Genomic DNA, 18813 nt, shown 5'->3' with positions numbered 1-18813 from the left:
TGCGTGGGCCCACTTCCCGATGTAGAGGGCAGACTGAGACATGAGCGAGAAGCTTGGGCTGTAAGATAGTTTGTAAAATTGCTTTTTGTGGGCAGGACAGCTGGAAGGGCGCGCAGGCATGGGTCACAGACCCACGCATAGAGGTGCCTGTGAGCCGTCAGACCTTTGCGCCCTGCGTAGCCCCCCCGATTCCTTTCGTCATGTGCTAAAAAGCATTTGATTCCTCAGGGGAAAGACTGCTTTTCCATGTTTGTGGTCTCCGTCAGGCTTTGAGGCATCATCAGCCCTCACTGCGGCTGCTGGCCTTCCCGTAGGCTTGGCCGGACTTCTCCGCATGCAGAGCTGGGTTGCCACTGGTGCAGCTTGGACATCGCGGCATCGGTGCTGCCCGCATTCTTGCATGAGCACTAGATCCTTCTTCAATCACCCTGGCGGTAAAGGGGCAATGTAAAAACACAGTGGCTATGAAAGAAAGAAAAGCTTCCACGGTTTTTCCAGAGCTCCGAGCAGCTCCTCAGCGAAGCAGGTTCCTCGGGCTGTTGCGGGGAGGAAGGATGCCCCATGCCTGGCCTCTGCAGCGCCTGCATCCTCCGCTGCGTGGTTCCCCAGGACGAAAGGTCCCTTCCGTGGTGATGGAGCAGGTGCAGTGAGGAGGCTCCACCACGCACTGGGAGGCGGCTGTCCTCCAGGTGCGCTCCGTGCGCACTGGCCCATGGTGTCCATGCCCCAGCATCCGTGCCCCGGTGTCCATGTCCTGATGTCTGTGCTCCCAGCATCCGTGCTCCTGGTGTCCGTGCCTCAGTGTCCATGTCCCGATGTCTGTGCTTCCAAGGTCTGTGCTCCAGTGGTCATGCTCCCAGTGATGGTGCTTCAGTGTCCATGCCCCCAGCAGCGTGATTTCCCTTCACACCTTGGCTCTCAATTCTCCCTGTGCACCATGTGCGACAGCCGCAGTAGCCCCGTAAATCCCTCTCAGTCATCACCCTGGCTGCGTGCTTCCTCTTCTCGCCAAAGCTGTGGCTGCGAGCAGCGGGATCCAGCCGCCACGAGGGCGGAAGCAGCTTTGAATTCCCAATGACGTTTCATCGCCTGCCCTCCCGCTGCTCCCCCTCTGCTCTAACCATCCCCGCCACCCAGGTCTCATCCTCCCGCCCCAGGCCTCGTCACTCCCCTTAATAGGGCGTGGTCCCCAGAAACCTTCTCATCCATGTGAAAAAGAAAAAGTCATTGGAGATCATCCGCAAAAGGCATCTCAGCGCACGGGTGTCCTGGTTCCTGTGCCAGTCTGCATGGTGCCGGCGGGGAGCTCCGGCACAGCTCCGCGGGGCTGGAACATCCCCCAGCAGGAAGCACATGGCCCGGCCCCGGCAGCATGGACCAGCAGAAAAGATACACGTTTTCCCCTTGCACTTTGGGTTTTTTTCCAAGTCTCTTCCCAGCAAAACATTGCCCACTCTTCGTTTTGCAAACAGAGGGGAACACGGGCAGCTCCCGGGGGAGCTGGCACTTTGCCCACACCATCGCGTCCCCGGCAGCCCTGCACCGTCTCCACTGTCGCCAACAATGGGACCGAGTGCTCCAGAAATGATTTTTTTTCCTCTGCACTTTTCTCAATGATGTTTTGTAATTACATTTTACAGTTTTACAGCTATATTTTAAAACAGTGCATTAGTCGTGGAAATATAATTATAAATCTTATGCTCTTGTGTCACTTGTAATTAAAACCATGGAATTTACAGCATGCATATTTTAAGAGACTAGTATAGGCATCTATTAAAAAAGCAGTTCATTAAAGGTGAGTAAGTACCTCCGAAGGGGTCAGTGCAGATCGGAGCACATGTCCCATTGCCATGGAAACGGCTGGCACCAAAGTCAAGCGGAGACAGCAGTAACCTGCAACATCAGGCATAAAACACAAAAACGTGACTGGCCCCATCGTTGAATCCACATGTGCAAACACTGTCTGGTTGTTAATTACCGCCAAAGTGAGAGACTTGCCGCTAACCTCCCGCTGGCACTGCGCGTTGCTTTCTGTTGTGAAATGCCTGAGAAGAGGGGTTTTTGCTGCCATGAGGGACAGAGGACAAGAGCAGTAATGACTTTTTATGAGTAAGTCTGTTTATCGGCGCTGCTCTTGGGCCTGGTGTTCGCGAGTGGCGCGGGGTGCTGCTCCCTGCTCTGCAGGTTCCCCGTCCCGAAGGTGGCGATCTGGCAGCCCAGCCACGTAGGACTTTGTGGGATTTGTTGGAGCTGGTGACTCCTGCTGAAATTACATTTCTCCCTGCAGTGCTCTGTAAGAAGGTGAAGGTTCGATTTCTCAGGCAGGCTTGGATGGGGCGGGAGGGAGCGCCGACAGCAGCAGCACTGGCACCAGGCGGCTCGGCCACAGAGCGTCTCCGCGTCCAAACGCTGCGTTCCCGAAAACAAGAGCCCAAGGACCGGCGAGTCTGCGGAGGAGCTGCAGGCTGGGGGCAGCAGCCCCACAGATGCGGCCCCACTGGGAAGCACTAACCTCCACGGGGCTCCGGTGTGGCGACTGGAAGCTCATCTGGGGGAATCCGCTTAATTGGGCAAGTAGTGAGTCAATGCTACTCTCACATGCTTTACTAGCAGCAGACAAAATTGGTAATTTCTGTTTGTTTTGACCCTACCTTTGCAGGAACTGCAGCAATTTTCTGTAATAATCACAGTTTCCATGGTTATAGTCCCCAGGTTGTCAGACAGCTGCAGCAGGACGGCGCCACGCACGATCAATGCTCCCAGCTCCAGCTCCTGCTCCAGCCGGGGGTCCCAGCTCCCGCCAGGGGATCCCTTTTCCCAGGGGGGTCCTGGCTCCAGGGGGTCCCATCTTCGGCCGGAGGATCCCTGTTACCGGGGGGGGGGGGGTCCTGGCTCTGGGGGGGGGTCCCTGCTGCCCCTCATCCTCCCCTTGCTGCTGCTGGGGCATCGCGTCCAGATCTGCTCCAGACAGGCTCTAGGAAGCTGATTTTTGGAGAGGAAAGAAATTAAAGAACTGCTTAGCCTGAACAGCTGAGCTTGTATTTTTGTGACTTTGGGAAACATCTTTAATACTATTATTATTAGCAGTAATAACATCCCAAAGAAAATCTCTGCAAAATCGCATAGCCTGGAGGATGCATGAAATCCCTGGGAGGCAGGAGCTGCTGTGGGTTTGCCATGTGCAGCGACGTCTGCGCGGGCGGGAGAGGCGGAAATGCCACTGCAAACCGGGAGCAGAGCACACACAGAAATCCTCCTTGGTCAAAGCACAGCAGTAACTGCAAATCCTGTTAGTAATTGGAGCTGTCCGGAAAACAGTGCAACCTTGTCTCTCAAAGCACAGTGCCCTAGCAGGGCGCAGAGCTCAAAGCCCAAAGGTTTTATTTTTAGTCTTCCCGTCAGAAGGAAAGGACGGAGCAGGCCCTGCGGGGCCGGGCCGGGCTGGGGGGTCAGGGTGGAGGAAGCCGGCAGTTCTGCAGAGCCCCTGCGCAAGAGCGCCGGGTGCCTGGAGCACGAGCTCCCCTCCTGCTGCAGCCACACGCCTGGGAGGCTCCCCGCGAGAACCTGGACCTTGCAATTATTCTGCATTTTCACTGTAAAAAGGGCAAAGGACTACTGCTGCACGCGTCTCCTGGCACTTCCGAGCTCATGAGCGCGTCCTGCCATGACGCTGGGGGCTGAGCCCCTGCTGCCACTGAGCCCACCTGCGATGATCTAGAGCTCAGCCAGATGTTTCGTGGGCAGAAATACCTACTCAGAGCTAAAAGCTGTGATTACACTCGCCAACCAGCCATTGAGAAAGCATGAAACAGAGAAATTGCCCCCTCCCTGCTTGTCTCAGTACAACAGTGTCTTTGTAGCACGCTGGCTTGAGCTGTCTGTGCTGGACACAGCTCCTGGTCCCAGCACCGTGTGCAGGATCCTCTCGCCTTGGCAGCCACTCTGCGAGGGGCTGGGAAGGGCTCGGCAGAGAGCGGGGTCCCGGCAGGGCACGCAAAGGAGGGGGGGGAACAGCCTGCTGCGGCAGTTCCGCTCCTTGGGGGCGGAGGGAAGTGTTCCCAAGCGGCGCAGGGCAGAAGGGGCTGCTGCGGCACAGCTCCTCGCAGCACGGGAGCACAGGAGCACCGCGGGAAAGGACTGGTCGGGCCACAGCCCCGCAGCACCAATGCCCCACGGACGCGGGAAAGGGCCGGTCGGGCTGCGGCCCTATGGCACCAATGCCCTGTGGACGCAGGAAAGGGCTGGTCAGGCCGCGGCCCTATGGCACTGATGCCCCACGGATGAGGGAAAGGGCTGGTCAAGCCACAGCCCTATGGCACTGATGCCCCACGGATGCGGGAAAGGGCTAGTCAAGCCACAGCCCTATGGCACTGATGCCCCACGGATGCGGGAAAGGGCTAGTCAGGCCGCGGCCCTACGGCACCGATGCCCCATGGATGTGGGAAAGGGCCGGTCGGGCCACAGCCCTGACGCTCTGTGGATGCAGGAAAGGGTCGGCCCCGCTTGCACCGCCGTGATGCAGGTGGATGCAGGTACTGGCTGAGAGCTGTGTTTCGGATGCCCATCCGGCACCACAGTTATTTTCCCATTTTCCTCCTCATTCTCATGCCTTTGGGCTGCCCCAGGCGAGCGCAGCTGATCCCAACCCAGCAGAGTCCCGGCCCCAGTCCCTGATCCAACCCAGACTCAGCCCCGATCCCCGGTCCAGCCCCAGCCCTGGCTGCTGGCCCCATCTGCTGAGACTCGACCCCAATCCTGCGCAGCCCCCACTGCCCCCGTCCTGCGGCAGCCCCGTCCCCGTCCCAGCAGCTGGGCTGCTGCAGCTGGAGCGTGGAGGGACACTGGCACCGGCTGCGGAAGGGAGAAATCCTTTATTGCGACTGGTTCCCGCTCGCGCCCCGGCCTGGCGCTCCGGAAACAGTCCGCGTCTCCGGGCGCCGGGGACGTCGTGCTGCGGCCTGCTCACACCTCCAGCTTCTTCTTCATCTCCATGCGGTAGATGATCTGGTAGCCGTCGTCCCAGGCGTAGATCTGCCTCTCGCGCGGGTTGTACTTCATGCTGGCATGGGAGCCGTAGCGCTTGGGGAAGTAGACCAGGGAGGCATCCTCGGCGGCCAGGGTGCCGCTGACGTCGAAAACGCACTGAACGCGGGAGCGGCTGGGCAGCCGGGTGTTGTAGACCACGTGCAGCGCCCCACACACCACGAAGGCGCCCTCGGCGTTCTCCCGCGGGCATGGCGTGTCCCACATCTGCTCGATGTCCAGTGAGGCAGGGTCCAGCTTGGCCAGGCAAATGTTCTTCTCGTTCTCCTTGGTGGCGTAGATGGCCCAGAGCCCCTCCTCATCCGCAGCCACCTCGATGTAGGTGAAAGAGGAGAGTCCGAAGACGGGGATCTGCTCCTCAGCCGGGAACACTGAGCTGTCCACCACCGTCTTGTTGGCCAGGTTGAACTTGATCACCTGGAAGGGGCCCTGCTGGCGGATGTAGTAGAGGTGCCCATCATAGACCAGGTGCCCAGTGCCCACCCAGGGGTAGGGCAGCTTGATGCGGGCGGCCTTGCGGGTGGCTGAGAAGAGGGTGAACTCCCGCATGCGGGGGAAGATGTACACGGTGTCATTGGCAGTGCCGTCGAAGACGTAGATCTTCTCCGAGCTCCCCGCAGCGTCCTTGCTCCAGAGCCCCGAGGTGCTGCCGAAGCGCTTCAGGATCTTCATGGCCCGGACGCTGGCGATGGTGTCACTGCAGTCTGCGTGAGCCAGGCAGCCCTGAGCGTGGGGCCACTGCCCTGCAGCGCCCAGCACTCCCCCTGGCCCTCGGGCCTTGCAAACTCGTGACGGAGATGGCGGTGCCATCCCTGGTGGTCTGGAGAAGCCATGCTGTGCGTGTGGGCAAGGGGCAAGGGAGGACACCTGGGGCTCAAACGTGGCTTCCCGGCACCCGCAGTCACGAGAAAGTGGGATTTGGACCAGAGACACCCCAAACCACCCCTGCCTGGGAGCTAATGCTGAGCATGTGGCCAGGGAGCCCCCAGCCCCGGCCCCTCACCTGTCAGCTTGGTGTACTTCTCGTTCTTCCGCTGCTTGGCCATGGCCACCTGCTTCTCCATCAGGGTCTCGTCCACCTCCACGCAGGGCGGCGCGGGGTTCTGCGTCTCCAGGTAGTCCACCTCACGCTCCAGGCGGTCCACGCGCACCGCTGCGCTCTCCACCTCCGCCCGCAGTGCCTCCCGCTCCTTCTCCGCCGTCTCCAGCATCCCCAGCACCTGGTTCTTGAAATCCCGCAGCTCCGTGGAGTAGCGGCTGCTCTGGTCGTGCCACTGCGAGATCCGCTCCTGGGGCGGCCATGGGGACACTGAGGGTCCCCGTGCAGCGCAGCCCCGGCCGCCACGTACGCGTGGTCGCGGGACGCCCGAGGCCACACGCTGCTCCTAGCGCCGGTGCTCGCATCCCCCCCAGGCCGCGTCCTGCTGTGCGCCAGCACCCGCAGCGCTCCTGCGTCCCCGCCATCCCCGTGCTCGAGATGTTCCCGCGCCCGCGACATTCCCATGCTGCTCCCGCACTCGCCATGAACCCGAGTTTGCAACATTCCCATGCCCGCAGCGTTCCTGCACCCGCAGTGCTCCCACATCCCGATGCTGCACCCTCACCCGCGGTGCTCCCCTGCCCGTGCCGGTCCCCCTGGGCTGCACGGAGCCCCGCTGAGCTCCGCGCCGCTCCCCATGGTGGGACACTTGGCTCCCCGCTCGCGGCCCTGCCGGCGCTGGCAGCCGGCACCCACCTCCAGGAGCGCGAGGCGCCGCTCCATGTACTCCATGAACTGCTGCTGCTGGGCGCGGAGGGCCGCGGGCAGGAGCGCCAGGAGCAGCAGGCAGCGCCAGGGCCCCATGGCCGTCGGGAGGGAGCCGGCCGGGCGCAGCGCTCGGCTCGTCTCAGCGCTCAGGAATGCTCCGGCCTCTCGCAGCCTTATTGAATCCAGATGGGAAGAGGGGAGGAGAGGCGCCAGCCCCGGGCGCTTTAACCCCTTCATCTTCGGAGCGTGCCGCAGCGAGCCCTGCCGGCACCGCGAGCACGGCGAGGGGCACGGCGAGGGGCACGGCGAGGGGCACGGCGAGGGGCACGGCGAGGGGCACGGCGAGGGGCACGGCGAGGGGCACGGCGCTGCAGGTGCCCCGCTGCACACCGGCCCCAGGCCCGGGCAGATCCGGGTTTCCCGGGGCCCGGCCCCTTCCCGGCACGCAGGGACGGCAGCGTCCCTCGCTCCGGCGGACGGGTCCGGGCGCGCCGCGCTCCCCGGGGAGCCGCTGGCTGGGAGCGGGCGCTGGGGAAGGCAGCGACTCCCCGTCCGCGCTTCCGCCCCGAGCCCGACAAAGTGTCCAGCAAGACGAGAAGGGAGATGATTTCCAGCACAGCCCACGCAAGTGGGATTCAGACCCGGGCAGGAGGCTGAGCAGCCAGTGCAGACACCCTCAGCGGTAACCAGTTTACGAACATAAACAACGGTGATTTTTTTTTTTTTTTTTTTTTTTTTTAAGAAAGAAAAAAGAAAAAGAGCGTTTTCTTATCTCAAGATGGGCCTTATCCCTGGGGCTGCCGCCCGGGGCTGCTGCACACTCCCGGCTACACCTCTCGAAGGAGTTTGCTAAGGATCCGTGTGGCACAGCCGCAGTGGACATCCTGCTACACATGCTGCGAGCAGAAAATGACTAACAGTTTGTGCTCGTATTTCATTGCAGATAACCCTTTTTCAGTCCCCCTTTACAGATCAAGTGACTAAGTGAATAGAGTACAGAAAATTAACCCTTTTTATTGATGCATTGCAATTGTTCTACATTTTTACCATATTATGTAGAAAATACTTAAAATACAAGCTACTTTGTAAAACCAAAGACAAACATTGAATCCAAAGATAAACTATGTTTTCACAATGGACCCTTTTCCCATATAGTTAGTATTAAATTTTTAAATATCTATTTCTTTTGTTAAAATGATTTTTACATAACCCCTAAGTACATCAGCAATACAAACATAGATCAGTAATTGTCAGAAACTACCTGTATCTAGCGGCTTGTAAAAAGGAAAAGCACAACCATAAAAGAAAGTTAAATTTTACACAGTAACTAGCATATCAAATACATTTAATAAAGTAGGAATTCCATTGCAATATCAAGGATTCAAGCAGAAATACTAACATTACATATAATGTACTGCTACATGTAGTGAGATAGATATATTTCAAGCCGAATCTGAAATCACACATTATATAAAGTTTAGCAACAAACAACCATGTGGACATGCGGCACCATTCAGAAGTTTAAATAAAAAAGAAAGCAGGGCTGTGCCAATCCTGTCATTTAGAAGCAATTTAGTTTCACCTACTAAAAGAGATTGCTGAGTCAGAGGTAAATTACTGCATCCCATCAACTAGGTGCTAAGCAGGAAAGCGTCAGGAAGTTGCCTCTGCAGGGGCCATCACAGCTGTGAACGCAGGTCAGGTAGCAGGAACAACTCCAATTTAAAAGTTTGTGAATCACACAAATGAGTCTAGATGGGACCATGGTTATAAAAATTCAAGAAGTGAACCCTAAACCTCATCTATGGTGGGCAACTTAAAATAAAATAAAAATTAAAAAAAAGGAAAGAAAAGAAGAAGAGAGAGGAGTTAAAGAGGACTTCAATTTCTATCCAGAGATAGCATGTTGCCTAACAAAATCTGTGTAAGAGCTCTGACAGTGAGGACACTCGATTCTTTAACCTGTTTTGAAAGAACTTGGATATGCATGGGAAGAAGGGATGTATCTCCTTAGAGCAGACCAGAATATATTAAATTGGGCAAAACACACAGGGGCCAGACTTCAATCAGCCACACTAGTGGAGCCAGCACTGATATGAAGACCTGGCCCCGCTAGGATAGGTTTTTTTTGTTTATTTTATGCTGTGTATCACAGAGGAATTTCAGGGTAACCAAAGACTTGTTTCAAATGGGGTATGTTTCAACTTATTTACGTAGTTTCCACCCTGTCCCCTTGTTTCAAAAGTTTTGGAAATTTGAACAGTAGAAGACACAATATCAGGCTTTGTGAACATATTTGGTTGGAGTTAATTACGTAATAGGGACTCTAAAGATAGATGGCCATTTTAGTCTCACTCTGCTTTGCAGGGGTGGGAGAGGGGAGTTTTTCTCCAACTTACTAGCACATTTTGCTAGAGGTCTTTATTTTCCTGAAACCCAGGAATTGGAGCTTTTTTGCCTTTTGATGGAAAGGCACAACTCTGTACCCAAAAGGTATCTCAAGGCAAAGTACTGAACGCAGGCAATGTAATATGGAAAAAAAAGTAAGAAAGTGCTTTCAGCAACAAATAGCATCATTTACACCAATGATGTGAAATATCAAGATTGCTTGGTTATCCTCACATTTACAGAAGTGCTCTGAATAAAAGTACACTGAACAACATGTCGCTAATGCTACCGTCCAGTTCCAAAGTCCTTGCTCCCTCTAATGAAAGAGATGCCAAACCTTTAACAGTTCCTCAATTTCAGGTTCAGGCCAAACTTTCTCCTATCAATAATGTGGAATTTCAGAAAAGGATTTTGCACTTCTTGTCAGATACCAGTCAGACACCTAGCCTGTTTTCCACTTGGACGGAATATAAACTGGGATTCAAGGTTACCAAAACCTCTTATTGCTGCAGTAATACTACTGCTCAAACCAGTTTATTATCCTTTTGGACAAGATACTTCTCTACATACTGAGGTGGAGAAATAATTCTTAGTACAGGGGAACCAAAAAAACAAAGTTTAGTTTAAAAACTGCACTGATTATCCAAACTGAGTATTTCCTCTGAACACTAACTAGTGCTACAGCTGACAAATCTTTCCAACAACTCCACATTAGCAGTAGCATTATAAAAACTTTTTAATGGTATTATGTGCTTTACAGCAGGCTCTCTTTGGTATAAATATTCTATCACCGAGCTAGCAATATTTTACAAGAAATGTCTGCTATTAACGTGGGGGAAAGTAACACCATACTAATCTAATAAAAAGTGATTGCACATATTTAATCACTTCTGCAATATTAGACTAAACATTCCAATGCATTCCCAGCACTACCCTATTCGAAATGCACTGACAGACATCTAACAGTACACGTGCCTTTTCAATGAAAAGCTTTAAGGAAACATCGCTTCACTCCAAACAAAAATGTAGCTTTTTATGATAGCATTAAAACTGAGAACAATGCACCTATGCAACATACTGCTCTTCTTGCTGTGATAAGCTTAGTGAATTGCTTCAATTCGACGGGGGCTTGCTGGTCCCTCATAAGGCAAGCTCACTGTAAACTCTATTCACACTACATCATCATTTAAGGCACTACAATAAGGGGACACATCAAACAACTTTTCATCACACATACCTGTGCAAAACAAATCAGAAGGTATCCTTTTCTCTCATGAAGCTCTACTCCTCTCTCAGTGCTACAGTGATGAGCTCTAACCATTGCATTTTATCACATACATTCCAACATGTATCAATTCATTTTGGTTTAAATACAAAGAATACATCAATTCCATCCCCAGGAACGTTTAAGAATTAGACAAACACTAAGTACAGAGTTCAAGTATAATCACTACACATTTTGATTACAAAGACAGAACATTCGGGGTTAGCAGGAAGTTTTGCTTGTTATAGTTTTCTAATCAATATGTACATATTTCATTTTATGTAAAATATTAAAACACCACCAATACAAAACTTCTAAAATAGTTTTAAATTCAGTAATAAACTTTAAAATCTGTTTTTTTTTGTTTTTTGTTTTTTTTTTTTTTTTGCAATTCCTACATGCATGTACTGTATACAAGTCTTAATAAGAGCGCTTTAAAGTAGCTGCTGACATATCCAGGAGGATACGCTCACAGGAGTATAAAAAGCTGTACACAACAATACAGTGATGTTTCATTGTATTTCAATTGTTCAACTCCCTCCTAAATTAATCATGTCAGGAAAAAAACAGTAAGGAAAAAAAGAACAAAGAAAAGCCCTGTGCTTTTGTGAAGGAATCCAGCTCCATTTTAGGGCCAGCATCTAATATGCTGCAGAAACCAAATTTCAGTGCAGCACAGCTATTCATTCTCAACTGAAGACTACAGCATTCCGACAAAGCTGTCGAGTTCTGTTACACAGTCAGATTTTGAGTATATTTTGAAAAACTTAAAAGAATTCTGCAATGATAAGAATTCAGCTGTGGTGTGGAGACACAGAATTTTCAAGAAAACAGAACAGATTTTAGGGTTTACAGGGACTCCTGAATATCCATTACTAGCACAAGGCAGCTGCCTCTACCAGTCCTTAAACAAAGCAGAGAAGTAAACAAAAACCTTGACAGTAACATAATAAAGAGATGTAATGGCTTTTGCAGAACCAGCAATTTTTTAGAGAGAAAGTGAAATAGAAAACATGTTAAAATATTAAACTTGATTTTAAAACTGCCCTAGCAATGTTCTGAGATAAATATGCATTATACTTTTAGTGGCAATATGGATTTGTGCAAGCTGCTAAAATATAACCTGCTAGTCTTTGTTTAAATTAAGCTATTTTTTGAAAAAAAAAAAAAAAATTATCAGGATCTTTCAAGACACTGATTTTCTTTCCCCTTTTGATTCACTTAACAGAATAATTTTAAATAAATGGAAATATGAGCTTTTAAAAAGCATCTATAAAAAGTAAGTAAAATCTTAAAAACTTAATTAGTGACCCTCATACTAGTAACAAAGCATGCTGCTCAGTTAGTGACTGCTCACCAGAGACATTTCTGAACAACATACAACCAGATCAGGGATAAACAAAAATTAGGCAGTCATCACCAGGTAAAGGTTCACCTGAAATCCTTCTCCAATCTCTCCGGTCTATTGCAGGACAGTGCTCTACCATGATCTACAAGTACGAATACTGGTTGACCTTTGTAGGGCTCAGTGGATATCCAGTGTAAATAGCAGATCCTCTGGAAGCACCAATATAGGACTGGGGAGCAAACTGGTGTTGGTATTGGGCAGGTGGAACATTTGCAGATGTCAGCAGACTTGGACCAACACTCACAGGGACCTGGTGGACAAGTGTGCTAGGATGGGCAGCGTACGTGGTATGTCGTGAAGAGCCCTGAGGGGAGAAGAGATGGGCGATGGATGTGGTGGAGCCTAGTGTTGCAGCAGTAGTTGGAGCATAAGTGTACATATGTGGCTGGCTGGATAGATGCGCATTTGCTGTTGCTGCTGCCAGGTGGGGATGCACTGGGCTGCTGTGCTGAAACGTGTAGGGAGCCTGAGAAATAGTTGATGTGAGTGGTGCCACATAAGCTTGCTGCCTACGTGGGACTGCATTTCCACCCCTCTCCTGTGAGGCCAGCACTGTTGTTTGCTGGTTCTGTAAGGTGAAGAAGTAAATGAAGTTAGTAGGTATCCTAAGTATAAAGCGCAGTGGAGAGGAGGTGAGTGAGGAAAGGTTCAGCCAGAGCCTCCCGATCAACACCTGTGTTCTAGTTGCAGGACTGATTGGCACTTCTGTCAGATCCTCCCTTCCATGAAGTCAAGACACCTGCAGCTCTGTGATACCCTCAAGTAAATTCAAGAAGGATTACTGTAGTTCCACTGATTACTCTCCCTCCACGATAGGCTACACCTGGGATTCCACAGTGCAGAGGCAGGTCCTGTGCAATGCAGGCAGGTCCTGAACACAATGCTTACCTGGCTAAGATTGAGGGGCTGCACACCATTCGTCACCACGCGATGTGAGCGGTACCCAGTAGGTGTTATACAGCATCCTGATGACTGCCCGCTCACAGAGGCCACTGGCTTGCTCTTACTGGTGCTGCTCAGGATGCCTGAAAGATTTCAACAGATTAGTCCGTTCTTCCCTCTCACACCCCATGCACTGTGATAACCAGCTTAGGTAACTGAAGGACACACAGGACAGACCTGTTTCTTTGACTACAATTTAAAATTACATTAAATAAGAAATCATTGGGGATTTTTACAGATCTTTGTAAATACAGCCTAACACATACATGAAAGGCAAATGTATGAGTGAACTTGAAAACAGACCAAGGTTCATGATCTCAGAACAGCAGCTGTGAAACCTGAAGCTGCTGAAGACCTAATGCAGACAGTACAAAACTGTTGGGGATAAGACAGTATTTGAGCCATGACAAAGATAATTGAGCAGAGCAACCTGTGAGAGTACAACCTACCTGAAGCCTGGGTAGCTACAATGCAGTCATTAAGCTGTGTTTTCAACGGTGGCACAATGATAGTCCGAGAGCTGGAGCTATCAGCTGCTCCTCTGCTAGGCAGCTCCAGGACACCACTCGTACTCCTGAGAGAGGAAAGTGGGTCTGTGGCATAGGGGCTGTTCAGGGAGGAGTCGGAATCAGGGGAGTCATTAACAGTAACGTAGCTGATGACATTGGATCTCTGCTTCATGCCCAAACTGTAGGAAAAAAAATAGAAATATTCTAGCTTTTCCCACAAGACATATGGAGATCTCCCTCTGGGATCTCACACCCTCCTACTTGATGGATGAGATTCTAGTTAATAGAAAAACAAACACCACAGTGGACAGGGTATAGAATTCCCTGTCTTACACAGTGTTTCTTAGCCTAGCCAGGGCTCTGAATATAGTGCTCTCCAACCTTCCTGATGCCTGGGCCGAGCTCAGGACAAACCATTACAGGCTTCCTAAATTAACTTCCTACCTGGTAGGTTTGTACTTGCTGTCCTCTTCCTCATCAGTGTCGCTGCGAATGGTGATGACACTGACAGGGGGGCTTGGAGTGTCTGGGATAACAATGGGCTGGTGCTGCTCCTGCACTGGGACGAGCACATTGGAGGAGGAGGAGGTGGAGCGCAGAGGACTACTCCCAATGAGTGAGTAAACTTGGGAGGGCGTAGTCTCTAGAGTTGAGCTGGGCCTGAAGAAAACCAAGGAAGTATTCAGCTACAAGTCAGTAGTCTGGGACACACAGCATCAGAAGCATTAAGAACAGTCAGGCTCCAGAGCACATAGACAAAAAGAAACATCTTGAAACACAAGCAGAGCATCTGTGCAGATTCCTTCATGGAACTAAACTCATACAGTCGAGAGCCATGGTACACATCCCAGAAGGGACCCATACAGTCAGCGACGCTCTGAACACAATCGATTCATCTGGCACTGCCAGGAACCTGCCACCCTCTGTTAGTCAGACTTCAGTTCTGTAACTTGTTGGTGCCATAGCAGTACATGTCCTGAACATGTAAAACCTCTGTATGACCACTAAAGCACGTGGTCAGTCACTCTCCTGACTCAGCTCACTTACTTGGCTGAGTTTGGTGCTGGCTGTTTGTTCTTCTTTGCTGGAACATTGCTGCTTTGCTGCTGCCTCACAACATGAGCAACTCCAACATTCAGGGGCTGTGTTGTAGCTAAAGTCACATGGTTGGTCAGCAGCGATGGCTGTTGCATGAGAGCACTGTACTGATTTCCGTGGGAATGTGCATTCCTGGGGCAAGAAGGAAAAAAAAAAAAAAAAAAAAAGACCCAGACCCCATGACTACACTGCAGGCACTGCAAGCTGCACCCAGCCACATTAAGCTGCTGCATGGTTCTGAAGGGGACAGAGAAATTCTGTGCACCACAAATAATACTCCAATAGCTCACACTTCCATTGGGCACAGAATCCACCCCTGTATAATCCCTACCTCCAGTCAGCTAACTGCTGGCTGCTGCCGATCGTCTCTGGAATCACAGCTGTTGGCTGAACGGAGTTGTGCAGAGCAACCCCTGGGAGCTGCTGCCAAGTAGAAGGAAGCAGTATCTGCTGGGTTCCCCCAGGCCAGGCCTGCTGCAAAACAGCAAACAGATAAACAGATTCACTAGATTTCAGTTCATACAGACAAGGAGAAAGAGACTTGTTCCAAGCAATAAATTCACGCATGTAGATTGTTAACTTGCAGAGATAAAGACGTATCATTGCACTTCCTCAAATGGCCTCAGCCCATCAAGAGAACACGAAAACCAAAGAAACAAGCTTCCCCAAACACTTTGCTAACTTTTTGTGTCATAGATGTCACTTGGGGAAGAGGGGGGTATTAATACTGTACTGCAGAAAGAATTGTCTGCAAAAGGGGAGAAAAGACCAGTCTATATGCCACACATAACAGAGCATTTGGGAATGTTTTTCACGTAACTTTATGCACACTGCTTTGCTGAAGCATTCCAAAATATGAGGCCAATTTAGTCCTTTCTGCTTTTCTGGTTTACAGGGCTCACATCGAGATAGCTGAGGCAGTGATATTACTACAGAAATTCGCTCTACCTCAATTAAATCACTGAAGGAGAAAACGTAATCAGTATGTTAAGGAAAGGTGTATTGAGAGACATGTTTGGTTGTACAGGAGACACACAAAACTATTTTCAATTAATTATTAACTTTCCTCTTCAAATTGATGAAATGCAACATTTTCTACAAAAAACTGAAGTTCTGCAGTACAATATTTTTATGATTTTGAACACATATGGCTCTCTTTCTTGCAGTTTAGATTGCAAAACCATAAACACCCACCATCTTAAAATATTTCTGCAAGTAACAGATCCACTTATTACAAATATTGGTTCCAAAAAAGAGGCCTTCAAAGCAGAGAACTGCTAAAACCTCTGCCAACATAAGCAGAATAACAATAAATAAATAAATAAGAGAAATATGTTAAAAGTCACACCATGCGTCTTTCCAAAAGCCAACACCTGCACAAGACAAAGCAGAGAGTTTAATACAGCAAGATCTAAATTCCCAACGAGAGGCAGAAACCGGGCCTTCCAAGCGACGAACTGTTTTGACAGAGGAAGGACAAAAATATGCAAAGCTTAGCAAATGGCTAATGCAAACTCAGGGGAAGCAGCACGGGAGAAGTTTCGGAAGCACTAAAGGTGAGCAAATTCACGCCAAAGGCCCCCAGAATCCAAACAGAAATATAAGTTCTCCATAGAACAAAATGTTGTTACATAAACTCAGAATATAGGCACATCATTTAGAGAGAGCTTACTCTGATCTCCCACTGCTACACAGGGGAGCTGAATGTCAGACCTGCTGCACATGCGCAGGAGAACAGATTTAATTTGCCTGTTGAATCAAAAGCCCAAATACACTTTTGCAAACATCACTAATAACTCACTTGTGTCCCAAGCTCTGCTACAGTCACCCTTGCTGTTTTCAGAGCCTAAACTGCAGCCTTTCAGCAATCAAAAATCAGGAGGAGAAAAGGAGATATGCCCTTGGGTCTTTTTAGCTTGCAGTTGTGACCCAGTAGAACCTATTCTCCTGCCTTCCCATCCTCAGAAACAGGGAGAGGTTAACTTGGTTTAGAAGAACTCAAATGAGTGGGTTTTAATCTCATCCTCATACGGATAGGGCTTGAGCAAATTCCACTTCAGAGAGGTTTCCATCTTGGAAGGAAATGACACTCAAACTACCAGTTTAAAGCCACAAGAAACAAAATGGTTCACATAAGAAATGGAATGTACTTTGAAAGACATGTGAGGATACCAGTACTTAAGTGCACTGCAATGTTTTCGTAAGCTTCACTGATCTGATTCTGGAGTTTTACAATGACTTCTTTGTGGTACTTGCCAAGTTGATCTGAGGCAGGCACCAGATGAATACAAAAGAGGACAATTTTGAAAACGTACATTTTCAAAAAATGTGTTGATTCCCATCCCGCATCCTTTTAATTGTTCAAATGATAACTAGCTATTGCCATTTTAGAAACTAGAGCTCACCTTTAATTTCAACCAAGAAATACAGTAAGAACTGAAAGTATCTGTGAAGAACAGTATCTTTATCTGGATGAAGCAAGCTACCTGTGATTGGCTATAAATAACAAAAGGCCAGAAAATTATTGTCAATGTTCAACAGAGTTAAGAGAAATTGACTGCTAAAAGCAATAAACTAAAGAATTTGCTATCATTAGAGATTTAGCTTGTGCTTAATGACCTGAAACATTTCTACATGCAAAGAAGCTTTACAAGTGTTTAAAACAAAATATGTAGCTAACTTGCCAAGTAGTTCAAATTCTGGCCATCCAGGTACCTGTAGCAGAGTCGAGCTAGAGGCCGATTCCTTTGTATTCAATAATTAAAAGGCAAAGATAGGGTAGTAAGCAAAGAACAAGAACAATTATAACTCTTCTATGGCCTAGCTTAGAAGAGCTTTATAATACTAGGCTAGTAAAAACTAACAGTCAATGGATCTGGATTCTTTACAGAGCCACACTAAACATCAGAGTCAGACAGTGCTTCAGCAATGTTGGGAAGGAAAACAACAAGACATTAAGATGTAGCAAGAACACAGCCACAAGATGGCACATGCTTCCATGCCCTCTGCAAGTCTAAGTTAAAACAAAAACTCAGTTAGTGAACACAATCAAGGGAGGCAATTACCAGTACTGCAGCCGTCTGTTCTACTAGCGCTGGCCGGCCGGCTGCGCAGTTCAGAGTAAAGGGTACCGCATACTGCGGCGTGATGGTGGCTACTTGAGGATGAAGAGTTGCTACCATTAGTGGTGTACAGCTTCCCTGAAATGTAGATCAGGCAGTGAGTGAAACAAACGTACCGAGGCAGGTAAGTGGGTTCAGCAATAGGGCCAGAAAAGGTTTCACCACACACTGGCATTTTATCGTGCTTGAGTAGATTCCAGAATTGTAATGGATACAATAAAACCACCACTCTGACTCTCTGGGCATGTTCATTTAAGCAATCACATACCCCCGAGGGGAACACAGGGAACAGGAAATTCGGGGACACAGTCTTTCCAATGGCACAGTCAAAAAATAAAAACAAGCTAGTGTTCAGGTATTATGGTACTTTAGTCAAAATAGATTCCAGAGAGGAAATTAGACTGTCTCTTATATACGCTGCCCAAAGCCGTTACACAACCTTCACCCCTAGCAAAACATAGCATTTAATACTCTACCTCGAATTCATGTACTGTACTCTTGGAAAGAGATAAACTAAGGGATTTAACAAAAGGCACCATAGGTCTTTTGTATCATTAAAGAGCAAGGTTGTATGTGATGAAACTACTAAAACACATTAATCCATCAAATATCTTATTAAAAACTAGATTCTTAGTGTACACTTTGCACTTTCAGGAAAAACAGGGTTTGGTTCTGGTGGGCCTCCTTCAAGTGTATTCTGCTTTTTGGATAACATTACCTGTACAATTATCCTAAACAAAACAGATCACCAAATGCCACCAAAATTATTTGGACTAAACAAACTACAATTACTCCTCTACAAGCAGGTCAGTAAGTACAATATACTTCCTGGATAGTCAAATTAATAAAGTACGTTAATGCCAGTAGAAATTAAGGCTTTGCAAATAAATGTGTGCTTAATTATAAAGGCAATTACAATTTTTCACTATATAAAACTTGCTAATCATGGGGCACTCACTATATATTAAAACAATATTTTTTTTGGAAATAAAAGTAGTTTTTGTTTATGGCACAATAAAAATGTTTAGAATACCAATCTTTAGCATGGCTTAAGACTTTTGCTATTGCATGCTGTTTACACTGCAAACAGCAGAGAAATAAGTATGGTGTTGCTACCCATTTATTCACACTAACAATGCAAATAATCAAGAAAGGTGCAAAAATAATTTTACTGATTTAAAGATGAGATTACAACATGAATAATCTGTATTGCCACATCTGTTTACTGAGATCTCACAGAACTGATTTAATTTCTTGCAAAATTTGCTCTATTATTTTTAAAGGGTAGGCAA

General features: G+C 48.8%; 2 protein-coding genes across 5 annotated transcripts in view; both read right to left on the bottom strand.

Moving 5' to 3' along the window:
* Positions 1–4852: 4852 nt before the first annotated feature.
* On the bottom strand, positions 4853–7120 carry OLFML3 (olfactomedin like 3). The gene is made up of 3 exons (XM_062595013.1): positions 6779–7120; positions 6047–6332; positions 4853–5747 (listed from the first exon to the last, which is right to left on the bottom strand). Exons 1-3 carry the CDS (start codon positions 7025–7027, stop codon positions 4963–4965), a joined length of 1320 nt encoding a protein of 439 aa, XP_062450997.1. The 5' UTR covers positions 7028–7120; the 3' UTR covers positions 4853–4962.
* Positions 7121–7779: 659 nt separating this feature from the next.
* The window catches only part of HIPK1 (homeodomain interacting protein kinase 1), a 27079-nt gene continuing 16045 nt past the window's right edge, over positions 7780–18813 (bottom strand). For 2 of the 4 annotated variants that reach the window (XM_062594828.1, XM_062594827.1), the window contains exons 10-16: positions 17465–17599; positions 14731–14873; positions 14349–14531; positions 13746–13961; positions 13242–13480; positions 12739–12875; positions 7780–12418 (exon numbers count right to left, since the gene is read on the bottom strand). In XM_062594828.1, coding sequence (XP_062450812.1) covers positions 11933–12418; positions 12739–12875; positions 13242–13480; positions 13746–13961; positions 14349–14531; positions 14731–14873; positions 17465–17599 — 1539 coding nt within the window. In that variant the 3' untranslated portion in view covers positions 7780–11932. Of the gene's footprint in view, positions 12419–12523; positions 12608–12738; positions 12876–13241; positions 13481–13745; positions 13962–14348; positions 14532–14730; positions 14874–17464; positions 17600–18813 lie in introns of all 4 variants that reach the window. The other 2 variants (XR_009960711.1, XM_062594829.1) reach the window with 2 other exon arrangements.

The sequence above is a fragment of the Rhea pennata genome, chromosome 25 (assembly GCF_028389875.1).
Source record: "Rhea pennata isolate bPtePen1 chromosome 25, bPtePen1.pri, whole genome shotgun sequence".
NCBI classification, from domain to species: Eukaryota; Metazoa; Chordata; class Aves; order Rheiformes; family Rheidae; genus Rhea; species Rhea pennata.
The sequence above is the reverse complement of the archived record's forward strand: the minus strand, read 5'-3'. Positions and strand labels throughout refer to the sequence as shown.